Source organism: Martes martes (genome assembly GCF_963455335.1).
Source record: "Martes martes genome assembly, chromosome: 9".
Taxonomy (NCBI): domain Eukaryota; kingdom Metazoa; phylum Chordata; class Mammalia; order Carnivora; family Mustelidae; genus Martes; species Martes martes.
In genome coordinates, this window is record NC_137896.1 from 120,397,038 (window position 1) to 120,419,976 (window position 22,939).

At 39.4% G+C, this 22,939-nt stretch overlaps 1 protein-coding gene across 3 annotated transcripts in view; it reads right to left on the reverse strand.

Annotated features, from left to right (window-relative positions):
* Positions 1-22,939, reverse strand: part of NCOA1 (nuclear receptor coactivator 1) — a 180,579-nt gene that overhangs the window by 5,327 nt on the left and 152,313 nt on the right. For all 3 annotated transcript variants that reach the window (XM_080812671.1, XM_080812670.1, XM_080812672.1), the window contains exons 16-20: positions 21,013-21,114; positions 18,622-19,024; positions 10,982-11,156; positions 5,352-5,535; positions 941-1,030 (exon numbers count right to left, since the gene is read on the reverse strand). In XM_080812671.1, the coding sequence (XP_080668797.1) occupies positions 941-1,030; positions 5,352-5,535; positions 10,982-11,156; positions 18,622-19,024; positions 21,013-21,114 (954 nt within the window). The remainder of the gene's footprint in view (positions 1-940; positions 1,031-5,351; positions 5,536-10,981; positions 11,157-18,621; positions 19,025-21,012; positions 21,115-22,939) is intronic.

The window sequence follows — 22,939 nt, forward strand, 5'->3', positions numbered from 1 at the left end:
ACAACTAATGTGTCTATGTCTACATGTTTTATTTTTCAACAGGCCCTAAGTGGTATGGCAGAAAGAGCATGAACTTCAGTGTTAGAAATACCGGAGTTGAACATCAGCTCTGCCATTTCTAGCTTTGTGAATTGTGCATGTAGTTAAATCTCCTCTGGTTCTCTTTCTTCATCTGTGAACAAAAGGAATACTGCCTCCTTCGTAGGGTCATAGTGAGGCTCACGTGAGATAAAGCAGACAGTGCTTAGCACAGTGCCAGGCAAATTAAAAGCATTTCACAAATGAAACTTTCCTTCCTCACTTCTCCCCATAGTTCACCTAAAGGGCAAACATGTCTCATGTTTCCTTGTATCTCCACCTTACCATAATGCCTGCAGAATATCTTAAAAATATGTATTTATTAAGAGACTAAAGACTAAATCAAAGTTACTGAAGTGAACTAAAACATCCCAAATCTCTAAATTTAGGTTAATATAGGACAGTAGCCAGCCTTGCTATCTGTACTGTTTTGAAACAAACTTCTAAAAGGAGGCAGAGTACACAGCAGGCACTCTATTTTGTCTGAATTTACTGAGATCTTTTGGGGTACTTTGATTATACATGAGTTTGAGAATTGTGCTTATTTACTATATAACAACCAGTGGCCACCATTCGTGATCCCTTTATCCTATTTTACCACCAGATTAAACCTTTCGAAAAGTTATCTCACTTAACCTTCTCAACAATCCTATTAGCAGGTATCTTGTTAGTTCTGTTGGTTAGGTAGCAGCTCAGGGAAGTTCCCTAACATGCCCAGGAGGACAGAGCTAAGAAGAGTAGAGCCAGGACTCACACCCAGGTCTGACTCCCAAGGTCAGGCTCTTAATCACGATGTTAAACAAAGTTTCCTGTGTATCTAGAGTACATTTGGCAGCTCTGGGTTTTGAATTTTCTTACTGACCTGGGTTCCATCTGTTTCTGTTTTGAGAAGGTCAGTGGATGAGAGCTGGTTGCAGTAGAGGCCTGTGTGTCTCAGTGCTGGATCATTTATCTATTAAAGATAAGTACAAGACCAAATTACAAGCTAGTTGTTTAAGATGAAGACCAAATTCTTCCATGAAAAATAATCTCACTGACAGAAAATAGGGTGTAGCAGAAATAAAAAGCTTAGCAATTTACTGTGTTGTCATAAGTCAGGATAGTGGTTCCCTTTGCAGGGATGAAGAGGAGCATGAAGAGAATCTTTGGGGTACTGCTGATAATGTTTTGTTTGTTTCTTTCTTTTTTAAAAAAGCTTTTATTCATTTATTTGACAGACAGAGATCACAAAGTAGGCAGAGAGGCAGGCAGAGAGAGAGGAAGGGAAGAAGGCTCCCCGCCAAGCAGAAAGCCCGATGCAGGGCTCGATCCCAGGACCCTGGGATCATGACCCGAGCCGAAGGCAGAGGCTTAACCCACTGAGCCACCCAGGCGCCCCTAATGTTTTGTTTCTTGATCTGAATGGTAGCTTTAAAGATGTGTTCAGTTTGTGAAAATTCATAGAGTTGTACATTTTTCTGTATATTCTTACATGATACTTTAATAAAAAGTTAAAATCACACACACAAAAATTAATCAGCAAAAGACTTTTATTTCTTGTCAAGATTCAGTAATAGGAAGTAGATTTATCCTCTGCCTGAATCAATGAAGAAATTGGATAAGTTATATGAAACAGAGGCACTCGAGACATTAGACAAACCCAGTGAAGGAGAGTGATCCCTAAGAGCTAGGAAATAACTGAGGTGAGTCCTACAATTGCCTCAGCCTACAGTATGCAGAGAATTTCCAGGCTGCAGCCAGTGTAGGGACAGGGAACCCAGGCAGAGCCCTGCAGGCTTCCTGAGTTGAGATGATGCAGCTGGAAGTCTGAGATGGCCAAGGCAGCTGGAATTCACAGGGCGGAATATCAGAGGAGAGGGAGCTATGCAGAGAGAAAGCTCTGAAGACCTGCAGAGGGTCCCCTCGTGTCTACAACTTAGTACTGATCAGCTCATAGATTTTGGGGAACTACCCAAAGCAGAGGAAAGAGTCACCAGAAATGATGTTGATGGAAAAATTCCCAAAGATCACACAGAGCTGAGAATAGGTCCCAATCTGGCCAGCCAGAGTGAAGAACAAGTAGCATATTAGAAAGGCTTTGCCTCAGTAGCAAAGTAAAATGAGCTTGATATACTGAACACTGCTCTGGTCCCACTGAACAAAAAATGCAAGACCTGAAATGATCAAACTGTTTCAAGTAACTGAACCGTTTCCCAGAATAAAGCTCAAGAAAGTAGGAATATCAACAAGGTAAAATTCACATGTTTGGCACTCAATAAAAAATTACTAAACCATGTTAATTTTCTGAAAAATATGACCCATAATGAAAAGTCAATCAATTGAAACCAGCCGCCAAATGATACAGATGATAGAACTGACACACGAGAATATTAAGACAGTTATTACAATAACTGTATTCCGGATGTTCAAGGAGCGGAAAGGTTAAACATGTTAGAGGTACAGAAGATATAAAAGAAGTCCAAACTGAACTTCTGGAGAGCAAAGCAGAATACCTGAGATGAAAAATACACCAGATGAAATGAACAGATCAGACATTGCAAAAAAAAAAAGAAAGAAAGAAAAAGAAAAAAAAAAAGATTAATGAACTGGAAGCTACAACAATAGAAAGTATCTAAAATAAAAGACACAGAGAAAAAACCGACTGACCTTGCACCCCTCCCCCCAAGATCCCCAAACCCAGGGAATCAGTGAGCTGTGGGACAAGTTCAAGTGGCCAACTTGTATATATATGTATATATAATATGTATATAGGAATATAATATAATCTAATATAATGTGTGTCTGTGTGTAATTAAGAGTCTCTGAAGGAAAGGAGGTGGGTGGTGACAGAAAAAGTATCTGAAGAAACAATGGTCAATAGTTTTCCAAATTTGATGAAAATTATATATTCATAAATCAAGAAGCTCAATGAATTCCAAGCACAAGAACCATGAAAACAATCACTAAGGCACCTTGTAATCAAATTGGTTAAAACCAGTGACAAAGAGAATAACATTTTTTGAAAGCAGCCAGAGCGGGAGAAAAATCAATCCCATACAGAGGAACAAAGAGAAAATGCCAGCGGATAAGGCATCAGAAATACCGCAGTGAAGCAACATCTCTAAAGTACTGAAGTTAAAACTAAAATCAACCTAAAATTTGGGAAGAAAAACCTTTCAAAGATGAAGGTGAAAAAAAAAAAGATGAAGGTAAAACAAAAACTTTCTCAGTCATACAAAAGCTGAAAGAATTCAGCAGTGGCCGACTATAAGAAATGTTAAAGGAAGACCTTCAGGCAGAAGGAAAATGATACCAAGCTGGAAACTGGGGTCTCCACAAAGGAATGAAGACCGCTGTAAATCACTACACAGGTAAGTATCAAAGTGCTTCTTTAAATTAAAAAAAAAAAAAAAAAAAAGGAACAGTTTAAAGTAGAAGTATGTCGGGTATATGACAGATGTAGACACGATATGTATGGTAACGACAGCACAGGAGGGCAGAAATGGAAGTTGAGAGCTGTGTGGTTTTTATACACCAGGTGGTTCTCACAGTGCCTGAAAGGACATGATGCTATGTGAGAGATGCACGCTCTAAGCTCAGAAGCAACCACTAAAATAACAAAATGGAGTTATATATAGCTAATAAGCCATCAAAGGAGATAACATGAATTACAATGTTCAATTAAACCAAAGAAAGGCAAGAGATGGAACAAAAAAAAAAAAGATGAGACAAAACCCCCCAAATTGTGAGACATTTAAATTCAACAACATCAATAATCACATTACATGTCAATGGGCTAACCACTCCAATTAAAAGCTGCGGACTGTCGAACTGAGTAAGAAAGCAAGACCCAACTAAATAAGAAATATGCTTAAGTGTAATATTCTTTTACCTAATTCATTATATTTTTCATTATTTTAATCTGCTGGAGATGGCGAAAAATTCTAATAACTGAACAATAAGAACAAGGACAAGATACAACACTATTTAGGTCTTCTATTTTGCTATAAGAAATGAATCACTAAGTTGTTTTTTTTCCCTGTTAAACTCCTTAGGGACTTTCTATATAGTATCTGGGGAATAGAAAGTTTTCTAAAAAAGATTCACATCAAAAAGGCATTCTATAGAAAAGGTAATAAGGGTTTACATGTTTTTAAGACTTGCTACAAATTATGGCTACATGGTCACAGTCTACTTTGTGGTTGCTGAAAATGAGAACAGTAACTACAGGGAGGTACCCCAATGATCTTCTTAAATATCATTTTGAATTTAGTCATTCAGTCATTCTATCCTTAAAAATCTTTAGGAGTCTCCGGGATAAACTCTAAAACATTTAGATGGCTTATAGCATGCCTAAAAAGCTTACCACATAAATTCTGCTTTAAATATAATATCAATGTCCCCTTAACATTCATGAGACTTTTCAATTTCTATCCCTTGCTAAGGTTATGCTGTGACAACAAGTCTTGAATGTTTTTTTCTATTCTCTTTCTTCAGGCAAACCTTCCCAGAAGGCTTTCCTAATCATGCAGTTTTTCCTTTAAACCCTCAGTAGTTAATTGCACATATCCCTAATATGACACAAATATTTACGGTCCTATGGAGGTCTGTCTCTTAACGCAGCGGTTTTGTCAACTGATCTATTAGTCAACTGATCTTTGTTTATGTTGTGTCTCCCCAACTTGTTAATATTACCTCCCACAGAGCTATCTTTGTATATAGTAAGTACTGAATAAATGTTTATTGAAATGGAAGGAAAAAGTGAAGAAAATGTGTTCAGAATGTAAAGGGGTAAGTTCCAAGCCAATGTATTATATGTAACATTTTATTTTATTTATTTTTAAGTAGGCTCCATGCCCAGCGTGGAGCCCAGCGCAGGGGCTGAATTTATGACCTTGAGATCCAGACCCGAGTGGAGATCAAGAGTTGGATGCTTAACCAACTGAGCCACCCAGGTGCCCCTGTATCATTTTATAATAAATCTAAAACAATACAATCTCTTTTGAGACTAAAATCTTACAAGGTCTGTCAAAATTTCCATTGTATATCTTAGGAGGTAGTAGCTATCGAAAGATGGTGGGAAATCATAAAGAAGTGCGTCTTTCCCCCTAGTGTTACTGAGAAATAACTGACACACATCCCTACCCAGTGCAGTCATTTTTGACAAGTAACCGAACATACCCGATTTTCCCTGGAGGAATGACCTGTGGTATGGTCGAGGGGGAGGGGGAGAGTGTGTGTGTGTGTGTGTGTGTGTGTGTGTGTGTGGCGAGTGTGCCAGCTGTGCCACTTACCTGCTCAGGGCATACAGCGTTCATTCCTGGCATCTGCAAAGAGCTCATCTGCATCTGGCCCATCATTGGGTTCATGTTCTGAACATTTGTGTTTCCACCTGCCATGGACACGGTGATGCTCATATTGTTGTACACTCCTGGCTGCGCAGGCGTGGGCTGGTTCTGGACAGCTTGACTGAACACACTGTTAACTCAAAAACAAGCCCAATTACATCCACGGATCGTGAACATGGGCGTAACGTGACTGGACTCTGTTTCTTAAGTATTAGATAAAACTCCACAGAAAAGACATTACATTCTTAAATTATGTGTAAGACCTTCATCTTATTACAATATATAGAAATTGAGTGTAATTCAGAATTTTGAACTCTGCCCAAAGGATTTAATAGCTACAAAGAGTTCATCTTAAGTTACAATTATCTGGCTTCGTATCAGAGTTGTGAAATTCCAATTAGCTGAATAATTAAGAAAAAAAGTTTTCCACATAAGTACATCTTCCAGATAACTGAAATGCACTCACTTAACAATCAAAATCATTCTAAAAATTTTTATATCATTTTATCTTCCTAAACCAAGAATATTCTATTTAAGCAAAATGCCTGGGATATATGTTTAATAACTGCTCAATGAATGAATGAACAAAGAAATCAATGATTCAATGATGGAGTTTTATATTTTGATTGCTCGTACATCTTCTTAGACTAACACTTCAGGAGAACAGTACTATCTTGTTCCACTCATTCCTTGTCTCTAGTAATAAGTGACACATGGCAAGCACTCAGTAAATATCTGGTGATGAGTGAATTATGAACATGGGTTATTATTACTCAGTGCTGTCAACTGATGAGGTATGGACTGCTTCTTATTTATAGAAAAACACCACCTGAAGAGAATTTCCTGAGACTCTGAGAACTGGGACTCCCAGGCCTTACTCCAGCCCTAATGAATCAGTTTCTGAAGGTGGGCACAGAAAGTCACATTTCTAACTTTTTATGCACATTAATACTCAAGGGCCTTTATTCAATGTTCTAGAGATGCTGTTGCTTCTCAAGGATTCAGCTTCTGGTTGTTTTCACTATGCTATAAACTAAGAGGAATATAACCAGATATTTTTATTTGGCAAACGTAATGTTTTTAAAGGTTCCAAAGGTCTTCTCAGGCTAGAACATAGCTTTATGTCTTTTCCAGAAGCAAAATGCAGTTATGTTTTTCAGAGGGCTTGTTTTACTGACTGCCTTCTTTATGGCCTCGTTCTGGACTGTTGGTATAGTCTGGCCTTTCTCTTAGTAGGTAGAATAGTATGGAATAAACAGCAAGTAAATACAACTTGAAACTTTATATTTGAACTCCGAAATTCTAAATGATATATATATATATACACATCTAAGGAAAATGATATGAATTGTGTCTTTTGTAAGTTCTACAAAACACCAAATGTTTTATGATTATCAGTTGTTAAATAATAAACTGCTGGTAAAATTCTACCTATTTTAAGGTTAATTCTGGAGAATTTGATTTCTAAAAATTATTTACCCCATCAATGGCTTATCTATTCCTATATTTCTTGCTCGCTCCTGGGAGGTAAACAGGATGTACTGACATTTATCGTTTCCAGTAGATTAAGGTAATCACACTAAAATTAACAGACTGAGAAACAGCCTATTCATCATGTCTGAAGAAAAGCAGCAAATTTAAAAAAAAAAAAAAAGCAGCAAATTTTCCCCAAGTAATTATAAAACACAAATGCTCAAAGAAAATTATATGCCTAGGAAATGGTCAGTAATACATCTTTGAACCATTAACGTCTGTACAGTGTGTATGCTTGTGAGGCAGTGCCCCCACAACTAAAGGTGAGGAAAAACCCATTAGTTCGCTGCCCATTTCCTAATGAGAACATTTCTGCCCCAGACAATGCTCATTTGTCAACTGATCCATAAATCAGCCCTGCGGAGGCTCAGCTCAGGGCTCTGTAAGTTAATGCATGCAGAAGCTTCAAGGACTGCAATGATGTCATACTTAGTGAAAAAAAGTTCAAGATTTAATTTCTTTTCACATTTATACTTGGGACTTATATTAGCTTAAGTTCATTCAAACTGCTCTTGCCAACAGTTCCATTTTAGTTTCCTCCACTACGGGAAGAAGACCAAGCCCTCTGCAGCATCAGTCACTGCTCTAGGTCTCAGAAATGACCGTGGGGTGGAGTTCACCTCCCTCCCTCTGCTTTCTTGGTCAGCCCCATGGCAGTTACTACAGTTTTTTCGGCTAGCACCAGGAATTTGGAAGCCCCTAAATCACGGTGTGGGAGAAGGTAAGGATGAAGACTACGGCCTGAAGTGGCTTCCATAGGTATTGGAGGTATTATTAACAAGCAGGGAGGTGCTCCAGGTCATATAAGTCTAAAAACAAAGGGTTAAACAACAGGCCTTGCTAGCCTTTAAAATGCTAATAAGCGCTCAGACTCTCCCTAGCGACTAGTGTTACACACAAACCTGCACTGTTCAGGACAAAGAGGCTTGGTTTAACCCTTTATTTTTCTTGCGACTGGAGAGATCATGAAAAAGAATCACATTACACAGTCTCTGAACTCTATTACATCATTCTACTAAATGATTCTTTGTTTCATGTGTTACTTCTGTCCCTTTACTGCCATCACCCACTGGACTCTTGGTAACCTGACAGCAAGGGCAGTTTCCCCTGTTCCTTGTGGTACCCTGCACTGTGCAAGAGAAACAGCGAGGGGTCACAAATCCATGCTACCTGTGTCGACTAATAAGCCTTTACACATGAAGCAAATAAGCAAATGTGAATGCTTTGAGATTTGGTGACAACTTTTTTTTTTTTCTTTTCAAATGATTTGGTAAAGTCAAAGTTCACAAAAACTGTTAAAGTACAACAAAAATTCAAGCCCACATTTGAATCCAAACCCAAGAGGTGACTGAGGCAGGACAGGGAATTTTTGTCCTCGTTCACTCAATAAATGTACAGTAAGTGCTCACCCGTTCTAAAGGATGGACATACGCAAGTAAACAGAAACAAAGTCCTGTGTTTAGGATGATTATATTATAGTTGGAGGAGACAGACCATAAACAAAAGGACCAACACACAATGTCGGGTGTTAAGTACTATAAAGAGAAATATAGAAGGGAAAAAAGGGACGAGGGGGTGGAAACCGCTGTTGTTTTAGAAATGATGATCAGAGAGCTTTAATATGGTGACATTTAATATCTATGTCTAATTAGGTGACATTTAAGGAGAGACTTGAAGTGTGAGAGAGCAAACCATGTGGCCACTGGAGAAGAACATTCCGACAGAGGGATTTAAAAACGCAAAGGCCCTGAGTTTGCAATGTACTTGGCACATGTGAGGAACAGAAGAATAAACAGACACCAGTCTGCAGACTGAGTGATGGGAATAGCAGCTGAGGTCAGAAAGGGACCCAGGAACAGGATTATGTGGGCTTCTCAGGCCCCATTCTGCACTCTGAGTAAGTTGGTGAGTTTTGAGGAAAGGACTGCCATGCTGCTCATGTCTGAAAAGCATCACGCAGGCTACCACGTGATTACACTGCCCGGGAACAAGGGTTGAAGCAAGGAGACAGGAGGCTCCTTCAACAGTCTGGAAAAAAGATGATGGCGGCTTGCACATGGGACAGGGAAGAAGGGAGAGCTAAGAGGCTGATATGATTTGCTGATGGGCTGTCTGATGTGGGATATGAGAGAAGAGGTTTTCTTCTGAAGAACTGGGAGAATGAAGTTGTTGTTCACTGAGACGGGGAACAGCAGGAGAGGAGCAGGTTTCGGGTGGGGGGGGGACACCCCTTCAGATTTCATCACGGTGAGCCAGAGAGGCCTATTAGACTTCTGAGTGGGATAGCGATTAGGGGGTTATACATACAGTATGGTGTTCAGGGGAGAAGTCTGGGCTGGAGATTTACAGACTTTGTCTTTTAAAAGATATTATTTGTTAGAGAGAGAGAGAGAGCACACACTAGCAGGGGGAGTGGCAGGCAGAGGGAGAAGCAGGCTCCCTGCTGGATAAGAAGCCCAAGGCAGGGCTCAATCCCAGAACCCTGGAATCGTGACCTGAGCTGAAGGCAGACGCTTAACTGACTGAGCCACCCACATGTCCCTGGGCTGGAGATTTAAACTGGGGAGTCACAGACACTGAGATAGGGATGTGTAGCCATAAGTGGACAGCATAACCAAGGGAGCAAGTAGACAGAATGAGCTCTGAGGCCCTCAAATGGAGCTCGGGGAGATGAGGAAGATCCAGCAGAGGACACTGAGAAACAGGGTGAGAGTGACTTTCTCAAGAGAGAAAGCTGTTGCAGAAACTAAATGAAGGAGGAGCATCAAGAAAGAATAAATGCTCAAGTATGGCAAATGCTACCAGCAGTCACCGCACCCGGCATTGTGGAGGACACTGACAACCTGGACAAGAGTACTGCTGCTAGAGTGGTGGGGATGAAAGCCCAACTGGTCAACAAGGGAAGGAGAAGAAGTGTTGAGAGTCTTTTAGGGTATTTAACTGTAAAGGGGAGCAGAACTGTCAGCGGGACTGTGTATTTTCCAAGACACATTTAAATGCTCAGATGTGGGCATGGAGCTAGAGTTTAGCTGGATTTCATTAGGAAGCATTTTGTTAGCACGGCCAAGTGCAGCAGAGGGAGAGCTGGCCAAGGAGTGGGGAGTGCCTGTAAAGGAATCACGATAATCATGGACCGTAGAATCTAAAGTGAATTTAGGAAGCTGGGATTAGAACATATTAGGAGTCTAAATTCTTCTTGCATGTTACATAGACAGTTTCATTTCTACCTAACTTACACACAGTCCTCACTGAGAGTTCCACAGTTCTCTAACGGGAAGACTTCCTCTCACCTTTCAGTGAACTTTAGGAGAATATGGTCTTAAGTTTTCAACTTTAACTGCCTCACTTATTATGTTGTCAGATCAAACGGTTTCCCTGTCATTAGAACCAAGACACAACCTAATTAAAAGCCTTATAAAACTCAAGTGAAGTGTGAAAAGTTCAGCAGCCAGGATTGGGGGGAAAATGACGTTAGTGAGATAATTCTAAGCAGAATGGGCAAGATGAGGCCACTGAAAGTCTAGAGATTCAAAGAGCTTGGCTGAGGCAGAACAGCCTGAGAAGTCTCAAAACCTCTGCTGTTGCCATGAGATCTTTCAAACATGCTAAGAGGGGTGAAGCCTGCGTGCCCACTGTTTAGGCTCTAGTGAATTCTGATATTTAGCCATTCTTGCTTTAGATTTTTAGGATTTTTTAAGTGTTTTTATAAATAATGCTTTTTTTAAAAAGTACCCATTTCTACCTCTGTCCCAGGGAAGCTCTGTTACACACATGATCAAGTTCTTCAGGTGTGCTGACAGTGGGATGGGAGGTTGGGGGCCACTAGACCACTTTTCTGCACTGTAAACATACAAATTTACCTTAAAAATGACTTGAAACTTAAAGGATTCAGAAGTCATTATTTCTCTTTGCTATCACGTAAAATTCAGTTCCATGAACTTGCAAACGGCAGTACCCAGTACTCTTCTATTCCGATCGTCACAGCACGACTGTTCTTATGTGCTGCAGAGACCAGGGACGCTCATATACAAAAACTTACTTACTTGTTGTTTCCCATTGCACCTTGCTGCCAGGCCTTCATGTCTGGTGACTGGTACCCAGACGAGGGCGGGGTTGGCTGGAGCAGAGAGCTCTGAGGAGGAGGGATTGGCATCGGCACCATGGAGCTCCCGGGGCTCAGAGATGGAGCGAAGTTCGCCTCACCTTGGGGAACCATTCCTGCAAATTGAGGTAAATTAATTTATGTGACTATACTATAAATGTATTAACCCTACAAAAGAGGACCCCCCACTCCCACAAGGATCTGTCATGATATAATTAGAAACAGCCTATTCAATAGAGCAGGGAAAACATTTCAGTCTCTTCAAAATAAGGCAGGAAATTAGAGTATGAACAGAGAAGTAAACATAAAATAAGTCTGCAAGAATGCCTCACTAACATATTGATTTGGGTTCCAGGATTATGTATAATTTTTTTTTCTATTCTTTTTGCTTACATGGATTTTTTAAAAAATATTTTATTTATTTGTTTGACAGAGGGAGAGAGATCACAAGTAGGCAGAGCAGCAGGCAGAGAGAGAGAGAGAGACAGAGAGAGAGAGAAGCAGGCTCCCTGCTGAGCAGAGAGCCCGATGTGGGGCTCGATCCCAGGACCCTGAGATCATGACCCAAGCCGAAGGCAGAGGCTTTAACCCACTGAGCCACCCAGGCGCCCCTTACATGGCTTTTAAGTGCACAAATATACATGAACATACATGACAGATTACTTGTGTAATAAAAATAAGTTAGGAAGGGGAAAAGGCAAAACAAACACGTGTGAAATGAAAAATGAGAAGAGTTTTGTTGTCCATGCCTCAGTCATCTCTGTGGGCTCTTCTTTCCCTGTCCTTTTTCTTTAAGCTTTACTGAGGTGTCACCTACACAGCCTCAAATTTACCCACCGAACTGCACAACTCAATGATTTGTCCATTTATGGAGCTGTGCAACCATCAGCACAGTCCAGTTTGGACATTTTCATTCCCCGCATGTCCCCCTGTGCCTGTCAGCAGTCATTCCCCTCTCCTACCCCAGCCTCAGGCAACCATGGATCTGCTTTCTGTCTTGACAGGTATGCATTTTTGGAGCAATTTCATATAAATGTAATCACATGAGATCTTTTGGGTCTGGCTTCTTTCACTTAGATAATGTTTCTGAGGTTTGACCATTCTGTAGCATTTATTGGTACTTTGTTCCTTTCTGGGCAGGATGATGCTTATTAACAGCTATTGATACAATCGTTTTAAAAACATCAGCTGGCCATAATATTAACAATTTACTTCTGGATTTTTAGGTTGTTGCAGTACTCCCTATGTCCATACTTGTACGAATGCTATATTTATTGTCTTGACTGATGTCACTTTTTTTAAATCATTTTTTTAAAAATTTTTTAAAATTAGATTTTATTCATTTATTTGACAGACAGAGATCACAAGTAGGCAGAGAGGCAGGCAGAGAAAGAAGGAAGCAGGTTCCCCGCCGAGCAGAGAGGCTGATGCGGGGCTCAATCCCAGGACCCTGGGATCATGATCCGAGCCGAAGGCAGAGGCTTTAACCCACTGAGCCACCCAGGCGCCCCTTTGACTGATGTGACTTTATGGTAATTTTTGAAATGACAGTCATCCAAGTTGGCTCTCTTTTTCAAAACTGTCTTGGCTACACTGGATCCTTTGCATTTCCATATAAATTTTAGGAGAAGCTTGTCAATTCTCCAAAAAGCATATTGACATTTTGATTTGCTTTGAATTGTAATGTCAATTTGGAGTGAATCTGCCATCGTTTCAGTTTTTTTCTGATTTCATTTTGCACAGTGTCCATTGTTATGTTTTCAAGTTCACTAATTTTTTTCTTTTGTAATGTCTAATATCTCTCCTATCCCATCTAGTATATTTTTCATCTCAGACATTGTAGTTTTTGTTTCCAGAAGTTGATTTTTGTTTTATTTATATTGTCCTTGACTTTACTTAATATGTTCAAGCTTTCCTCTAGCTTTTTGAACATACGGAATAAATGTATAATTTTTAATTGTCTCAATGTCTCAACTATTCATTTTATCATTTGTGTGTTTCTGTGTTGGTTTCGATGACAGATTTTACTCCATGTTATTGGTTTTATTATCTTGCCTCTCTGCATGCCTGGTAATAAAAAAGACCAGGTCCCAGACCTTGTGAATTCTACCTTGTTAGGTGCTGGATTTTTTTTTTAAGAGGGAGGAAAAGAGAGTGGGTGCATGTGAGAGGGGGTGGCAGGGCAGAGGAATAGGGAGAGAGAGAGTCTTAAGCAGGCCCCATGTCCGGAGTGGAGTTGACAAAGGGGCTTGAAGTAAGGCTCGATCTCACGATCCTGAGATCGTGATTTGAGCTGGAATCAAGAGCTGGATGCTTAAACAACCGAGCCATTCAGGTACCCCTGAAAGCCCTTTAAATATTTTCAACCTTTATCTGGGTTGTAGTTAGGTTATATGGAGACAGTTTAATTCTTTTGGGTCTTATATGTCAAGAGATAAGAGCAAAGGTTAGGGCTTATTTTGTCTGCTACTGAGACAAAACTCTTCTGAGTATCTTACTTGACACCCCATGAATCATGAGGTTTTCTATTCTGGCTGGTGGGAAGAGAAGTTGGCCCTGTGCGAACTTTGTAGATTGTTCAGTATAATCTTTCCAGGTGGTTTTCCCTGGCCTTGGTTTGTTGTGCATGCACACACAAACGCACACACAAAACCTGAGTGGGACCCTGTGCACATCCTTGCAGTTCCTTGTGGCTCTCTCTTCTCTGGTCCTGTGCCCTGAGACCTCGAGTTGCCTGGGCCTTCCTGGACTCCCAACTCCATGGGCTCAACTCAGGGAGATTACTGGTTCCTTTTGGACTCCCTCTCCATGCAGCAGAGTCTGGATAATATCAAAAACTATAGTTTAATGTACTTGGATTTTTTTGTTTGTTTCGGATGGGGGAATAAATCTGGCTCCTGTTACTCCAACTTAGCCAAAGGTGGAAGTCCTAACAGTTTAAAAGGTAAAAACGGAATTTTTTAAATGATTTCTGTTATGCTAGCACTTTGTATTTTTTTTTCCTGACAAAATACATTTCATAGTTAAATACTTTTGAGATACAGAAAGTTTTAAAGGTGCAGAGAAGTAGTATAATTCATTCAAATCTTCATTTCTAAAATCTAACACAATTTTGTGACCTGCTTCTTTCCCTTATGATTATATCATAAACATGTCTCTATGTCCTTAATGTCTCTCTATAAATATAATTGTATATTCTATGTTTTGCCACCGTTATTATGACTTTTCTCCTTTTTTTTTTGTTTAATATGGCCGGAGATGTAGTTAATTTATTCACTTTTGGGTTTTTGTAGGCTACAATTTTAAAAATATTTTAAATTTTCTGTGAAAATTGAGCCAACTATAAACTTTCTATAGTTTTTTTCTTTCATTAAATGTTTATTTTTCTTGGTAAAGACTATTATAAATAAAGCTATATATAGTCTCTCTGCTGCTTCCTCCATCTGTAATTTAATCTCTAATAATTTTGACTACGAATATATGGAGAAGTTAATTTTTCATTTATGACTCTAGAAGATAGGTGTTTTCCCCCCATCTTCTTCATTTATATGTTGACTATCTCTGCATAAACTCTATAATTTAATGATTTTGGTTGTGATCTTTGAAAAAATACTTGTCTGTTCTTAATGCATTTTTAATCGTGTTAATGAGGAAATAATTTCTTTCAGAAAAATATGTATGTGAGGGCAGAAGAGATACTTCTCAAATTCTGGACATTATTCTGTAGAATCAAAGTTAAACAATAAATAAGAGATTGCAAGTATATCAGCATACTTTTTGACATTTCTTTCTGGATTCATCTCACATTCTAATTGTTCCTTATCAGCTGATCAGTTTTAGTAGAGAGAACCAGCTTGTGAATAAGGAACTGGAAGGGTAGACAGAGTTCTGGTTCAGGTTCTGCCACCACACTGGACCTTGCATTCCTTGGACCAGACAATCTAGTTCCTTCCAAAATTTCGATAATTCTGTCTTCACCTAAACTATGCTAAGCCTCCCTGCTGGACCATAAATAGCATCACAGCCATTTGGCAGCAGCAACCAGAACCAGGATTCATCCTTCCATTCATTTACTTCACCGAAGGTTCATTGAGCACCTACTCTCCCTGCCAGACCTCTGTGCTATGCAATTGAGAAACTAAAAAGGTCACACTTTCCTCTGTCAAGAAACTTGCTGTTTAAAAAGCAAGGCAGCTAGGTGAACAAGTGAGTGTAAGACAGGGTGGTGAGTGCTTATGATTGGGAGTGGTCAGGGAAGGCTTCCCAGAGGAGACAGTTCTGAGAGGAAGGAGTAACAAGAATGAGGCAGGTGAATGAAGGACACTGGTTTGAAACAGCAGATACAGGATTACAAGGCCTAGTATGAAAAGAGAGCAAGGTATACATTCTTTCTTGGATCTTGAGGAATTTGCTAGAACAGCTGGATCACTGAGATACGGGGGAGAAGGCGAGCAGAACTGATGAGTCTAACTTTGGACAAGTTGAGTTTGGGGTGTTAGTGGAGAGAAAATTCAAGTATGTCTGTCATCAGGCAGTTGTACACAAGAGCTGAGGGATCTGGTTAGAGAAACAGAAGAGAGCCATCAGCATGAAGAGGTCACTGAAGCCACAGGAGTGGATGAGATCACTTAGGCGGAATGGGTGGAGAAGCATTACTGTAGTTCCCAGGAGCAGCTATGGATTAGCTTCAAGGAATTCATGGAGTGGGTACAAAATTTTGTAAAAATTTCCATCATATTTCCTTTAAATGTCACCTTGGTATAAAATAAATTTTATTTATTTACTTTAAAACGCAGGGTTTTTTGTTTTTTTTTTGTGTGTGTGTTTTGTTTTGTTTTTAAGATTTTACCTATTTATTTGAGAGAGAGCATGAATGGGGGAGGTGGGGAGAAGAGGCAGATGGAGAAGCAGACTCCCTGCTGAGCAGGGAGCCCAATGTGGGGCCTAGTCTTAGAACCCTGAGATCATGACAAGAGCCAAAGGTAGGCGGTTAACTGACTGAGCCACCCAGGGGCCCCTAAATAAATTTTAAATGTCTAATTCTGTTCTTGTGCACTCATCATTATGGCTTGATAGTCTAGAAAAATTTTTGGTTTTCAGAAATAAAAGAGAACATACTCTATATCATTACTATTATTCACATGTTCCTTCATTAACTCTGGGCCCCTACTAACTAAAAGATGCCAAAGCAAAGGACTAAAGCTAAGTTAATGAATTCAACCTTTAGTTTTACTAATATCAATTAACACAAAAACTTTTTCTGCAAAGGACCAGATAGGAAATATTTTTGGTTTTGCAGGTCATAAGGTTTCTGGTATAATTCAACTCTGCGTATGAAGCCAACCACATTATGTATTATCATACATAAACTAATAAGGAGGACTGCGTTACAGTAAGACTTTATTTAAAAAACGTGTGGCGGGTTTTTTTTTTTTCTTCCAAAAGAAGTACTCATTTGCAAAGGTTGAAACTTTTCCAGAACTTGAATTTGTACTCACACAAAACCTGGTCATGAAGCTTTTTACCAGGTTGCTGATAATGCTGGAATGAGTTTATAACTTAGCGCAATGGAAGATATTTAAAAACACTGCCTCTTTAAATGTTCTTTTGCTCTCCAGAAAACCTGACAACTCCCCCTCCCCCCCATTACTTTGAAGTAGTTCATGGAAGAACTGCAAGCTCTGTCATTTCATTTCAATTTGCAACTGGATGAAACAACTACTCTCTTTATCGCACCCAGCGTCTGGGTTTTGTTTGTAGTAGGAATGCTGACTTGATCAACGATAAATTCTTATGTTATGAAAAGCATTTTCTGTCAATCTAAATTTGGACTAGAAGAAAAATCCGGGTACCAGATAGAGCGCTTACAATGGGTAGCAACACATCTAATTCTGTCACCTAGAGAAGAAGTAAGCCCCACCCACTCATGATCTCAACCACTGTGTATACACTGACATGGCAGTAGCTCAAAGAGGAGACCCACAACTCTGAAAGAATCTTGTCAACTTCATTGGAAATGGGGTTCTGAAGAACTGCTTTTCTAGGTGGCTTTGTCAAGAAACGGGAGAGGGATACAAAATTCTTTCTTGGCATTCCAGAGAAGAGGCGCTGAGGAACATGACTGAAAATGGGCAGAAGTACTGTTTTTATTTCTCTATTTCTTAAGAGAAAAGAATCCTTGGGGAATTTACTAATGTTTGGGTTACTCATAGTTATTTCTTACTTTGCCAATGAATGAGACAAATCTTTTGAGTTAAGGCTCTGTAATCAATATTCTGAATGCTACTAAGAGTCTATTTGCTGTGTGGGCTAAGCTGCCATTTTGGAAGAGGAATGGAGAACCAGGTAATAACACAGGTCTTCTAATGCTGGAGGAAGTACTTCTGCAGGCCAGAATAAAGTGAAAAAGCCTTGTCAAGTTCTCCGCATACAGAAATCGTAAGACACATGAAAGTGGCCTTCAAAAGGTTCAGACAATATTATTATTAAAATATAGATTTATAATCCTTTTCTTGCCCTACAGATAGTGTCAGTGATATAAACCAGCCAAAGATGACTTCATTGTCTTGAGGACAAAGGAACTGATGTGACATAATTTTGAGTAAAAGATCTTTGAGAATTCTGGTGCTGTCTGACACAAGTCTCCCTAGATAACTTAATTTAATAGTCAAAGGATTTTAGTACTTGTTGCCAAGAATGAAAGTCTAAATTGATTTGGCTGTCAAAGTTGATAAGCATATTGCTATATAAAAAAAAAATCTCTATGTAACCTCAACATTTTATTCAAGTCAAATAGCAGTCTTCTCGTGGAAATTCATTTTTAGGCAGACTTATAATTTACTTTTTCTTTCATTTATAAAATGAAGGGATTTATTTCAATTTTTCCCCAGGAATCTGCCATTAATTTTGCATCAAAGTTTGATTAAATATAGTGGATTAATCAAATGTGTTTTATTGCCACTACCCACTAAAGTCTGAAAGTGAAAGAAGTAAAATCTAAAAGGACATCACCACCTAGGACAAAGAGAATGGAAGAGAGACAATGCAAACAAAAGGTTAAAAAGGAAAAAACTCCTGGAAGCCAGGAAGTTCCTCATACTGCAGAAGAAGAGCTTTCAACTTAAGCAGCTAGGAGTGCTGAGACCAATAAGAAGCCTGAGATGCTTTGTAAAGAGGGTTATCCCTATATAAACTATCAAAATCAAAGTCTCCAACATAATGAAAAAACTGTATGCCCATTTTGAGTTCATGTACTTCAACCCGTTGTCTGAAGAGCACTTTCATAAGATTCTTACAGGGATCCATGATAGAAAGTAAGAACGTAAGAGAATGTACCCTGCAGATAAAATTCAAAAAATTTTAGAATCAGGTCCTTCTGGATCCTCTGATTAATCCTATTAGCTGTCAGGGAGCGATAAGCCTCCAGCTATTTAACCACTAGTGGCAAGAGATGAGTCTGGAGCCTGGGTCTCCTGACTCCCACGGCAGCACCTTCCTCTTGGACACACTGCCCCGCCGTGAGCACAGGGGAATGCCTGTGCTGTATACGTGGGAAGCAGCACAGAGGAGCAGTCCTCATACCTGATCCTGGGTACTGGAAGACATTCTGCTGCATCTGAGGATTGATTCCAGTGCCAAACTGTCCTCCCATGTTTCCTGTCATGCCTCTGTTCACCATGCTGTTGCGGTTGGCCAAGGCTGACTCGGGATTTGCGGCCAGTTGTGAAAACGGGCTGGTTGAAGCAGGTGGGGTTCCTGGATTTGAACCGTAGTTGGGTGGGTAGGGAAATTGCTGCGGAGCACCCTGAGGAAGACGGGGGTTCCCCATTTGAACTGGCAGTCCAGATGAGGGAGGGAGGTTGTTCCCAAAGCTTTGTTGCCTCATGAGCATGGCTCTTTGCTGCTGTATTAGCTGCCTCTGCCGGTGCTGCTGGCTGTACAACTCCCGCTGGCGCTGCGCCAACATCTGGGCATTCAGGGGGGGCTGCAAAAGAGAAAACCAATCCTCACTTATGAATATTGTTATCAACATCCCCTACTTCGGGAAACTTACAGGATAAAGCCTAGTAGCTTGGGGCAACAAAACACATAGCAATTACCACTATGACTTCGAACTTGTCTGACGTGACGTGGTTAGAGGATTTTTTTTTCTTTTTCTTTTCCCCCAAATTTACTGTTTCTTAGTTCCTCTCTTTTCTTACTGAGATCATTTATTCCACTTTACTTAAATGAATAAAATGTGATTATAGTTGATTTTAATTTTCTTCATTACACTTTCCTGTATTTTCCAAATTATTTATAATGAGCATGCATTATCTTTACAATTGGAAAAACCTACAAATACCATTTAAGGAGGAAGAATCAGAAATCTAGGATCCAATGCCAAACGAATTGTTACTTAAAAAGAAAATAATTAGAAGTAAAATAATAAACAGAAATACGTGGAACCAGCTATTTTTTTTTTAAAGATTTATTTTAGAGAGAGAGCATGAGCAGGGGAAGGTGTAGAGGGAGAGGGAGAGAAGCAGACTCCCCGCTAAGTGCAGGGCCAGACACAAGGCTCGATCCCACAACCCTGAGATCATGACCTGAGTTGGATGCTTAACCAACTGAGCTACCCAGGGGCCAGAACAAGCTATTTTATAACACTGTTGTAATAAAGACTACTCTAGGCATCAGAGTATGTGTTTTAATAGCTATAATACTAGGAATGACAAAAGCAGCAATAAAATTAGGTTAAAATCACTTTTTTGGTCTAACTTGTAAAGCAACATGGAATGTCAATAAAGCCTTCCTCAGAAGATTTCAATTCAGATGGAGGATCTGATCAAGGCAGACAGCTCCTCTAAAATTAAACTTGCAAACAGATATAGTTCAATCTAGAAGAAACTGTGACATATGACTTTCTAATAGAAATCATCCTTACGTGAATTCCAAAAGTGGGGTCTTGTTTCCTTATAACCTAACTACCCTTGCATGAGCTAATCAGTGAGATTTTTAAGACAGGGAAACCCAAGCATGGATCCATGAAGATGCCAATATCTGCTGCTTAACATAGTTTCCTTTTTTCTCTTCTCTTCTTTAGAGAGAGAGCAAGCAGGGGAAGAACATGGGAGAGGGAGAGAGAACCCCAGGCAGACTCCGTGCTGATCATGGAGCCAACGGGGGGCTCGATCCCAAGAACCTGAGATCATGACCCAAGCTGAAACCAAGGGCTGTATGGTTAACCGACTAAGCCACCCAGGCGACCCAGTAACAGTAGTTTCTGTCTGTAACCCTTTTGGTTACAGTTGTCTTCCTGTTTTTGCCCTGAATCCATCCAGGTACACTTTATGGAGGAAAGAAAAATTCTGTGTGCATCCTGTCTAAAATTCCTCATCTCTCAAATTTTTGTGTCACCTTGGTTAAGAAAACATGAAGTGGTTGAAGCAAAAATACTAAATTATGTGCGGAAGTTAAGAAGGGAGTGAGTACTAGATAAGACGTAGAAGGCGACCCAGTTCTTCTTATGTTTAAATTTCTAGTGGCCCTGGGTTCATGTATAAGGGTTGCTAAAATAAATAAAAAACAGAAAATGCTGATGCTCAGACTGAGCAGAGGACACAACAGGGTAGTTAAGATAACTCAGCAATGTGAATGGGTTTTGATCAGGCTTCCGGTACCATCCACACAGTTTCTTATTCAGGGGTCTTATAATTGGTCCTATTCAGGATACCAGTAAGAGTGTTCTACTGATTTATCTGGTATCTAATAGCAATGACAACACCACCACCAAAACCAAACAAAGGACTCTTGCTTTAGATTAAATATCAGTAAGGGGTATCACAAGTTGATTATCAATTCATTCTAGAAGAAAGTTGCACTACTACTTTAAAAGATCAATTCACAGACCATTTCGGACACTCATGTCAACACTTTAAGAAACAGTTTGGGTTAGAGAATTGCTAACGATGTCTGGTTTTCTCACATTACCTGAGGTGTAATTTGCTGCTGCATGCCTGATCTCATATTGATGCCAACAGGAGCGTTCGCTGCAAACTGGTTCAAGATAGCTTGTCGATTTTGGTGGATCAACTAGAAAAAAATATAACAATGAGATAACATATTTTTACATACAAATATATACTTTGGCCCTTTTAGAGTAACAGAAACTTTTTATTGATTACTAACAAGTTTTAGTATTACAAGTTTAGTGAGATTATTTCCCATGTTTATTTGCCAAAAGGCTGGCAATTCCAAACATTTTATCAAATAGTTCCCACCTACAGAACACCAAATAGGACAGAGCATTTAAAAGCAGAATCCACATACATTTGCACATATGCACATAGGTATATACACATATACATACATACAGCTTACTTTTATTTTTTATTTTTTTTAATTTTTATTTTTTTTTAAAGATTTTTATTTATTTATTTGCTAGAGAGAGAGAGAGAGAGAGAGAGCCAGAGTACCAGCAGGGGAAGTAGCAGGCAGAGGGAGAAGGAGGCTCTCTGCTGACCAAGGAGCCCCATGCAGGACTCAATCCCAGGACCCTGGGATCATGACCTGAGCCGAAGGTAGCCGTTCAACCAACTAAGCCACCCAGGCGTCCCTATTTTTTATTTTTTTTTTAAGTAGGCTCCATGCCTAGCATGGACCCCAATATGGGGCTTGAACCCACAACCCTGAAATTAAGACCTGAGCTGAGATCAAGAGTCAGATGCTTAACTGACTGAGCCACCCTGGGGTCCCCATATATCATACTTTCAAAATCATGCTACTACTCAGTTATTTCAGATAAGTACAATAATGGAGAGAAAAGAAATATCAGCCCTACATCTTAAACTACAGTATAAAAGTAAGTATATAATAGGGCACATTTTACAAAGGTCTGGAAGATTAATGGAAAAGTTGAGGTACTTCTCACTTGGAGGCTGTCAGATGGGTACATATTTGGGGAAATCCAACGTGATTTCATTGCTGAGAATTATGTAAGAAACAAATGGTTTGAGAAAATAGACTATTTATTTAACTAGAAGAAGTAATTACTTTAGACCAGCATTTCCCAAATTGGTGTTCTAAAGAACACTGTTCTGCAGATATTAATAGATGTGCCAGGAAAATAGCATGCTGTGCTGTATTAAGTATTGGAAATGATGGGTTACACAAGGTGAAACAGATTTCTTTACTGCAGTAATTCTATGAGCCTTTAACTGGCCAAAGCACACTGTGAATCTGCCATTAACATTTATCTCCTAGAATAATTTTGTATGGAACACTAGTTTGGAAGATGCTGTCGTATCACGCTTAGCATTCCAGGTCATAGGCATGCCTTAACTTCATCAGGTAACAAAACAAGCATCCTGGGAACTGATATTTCCTGATAAATAATCTGTAGCTTAAGGAATTTCTTGCTCAATCATTTGAGGTGAATAAACTCTTCAGAGAGATAATAAAAGTATCAATACTATTTTGTGTGTATATGATGCTTTATAACATAAATTACTAATAAAGATATTAACACACTCATATTTTAATATATTTAATATATTTTAATATATGAGATGCAAACTAGAAAGACTGGAGATTTTATAAGAGAATCCAAATTGCTGTGAACAGTGATTAAATCTCCCATCTCCAAACAGCTCAATTCTTAATTCTGGTTTCATTAATTTTTTTGACTACCATTAGATCAGAAAACAAACTGTTTGGGGGAAAAGCTCGTTTTAATATAAATGTAAAAATTAAAACTTCCAGGCTTTTATGGAATAGAATAGAACATTCAGAATCGTTTAAAAATTAAAGATATGAACATTATGGTTTTAAAAGTCAAAGAGACTCTTGGGGTGCCTAGATGGCTCAGTTGGTTAAGGCCTGGAACACAAACCCTACAGACTGGGGACACCTGAGCAAT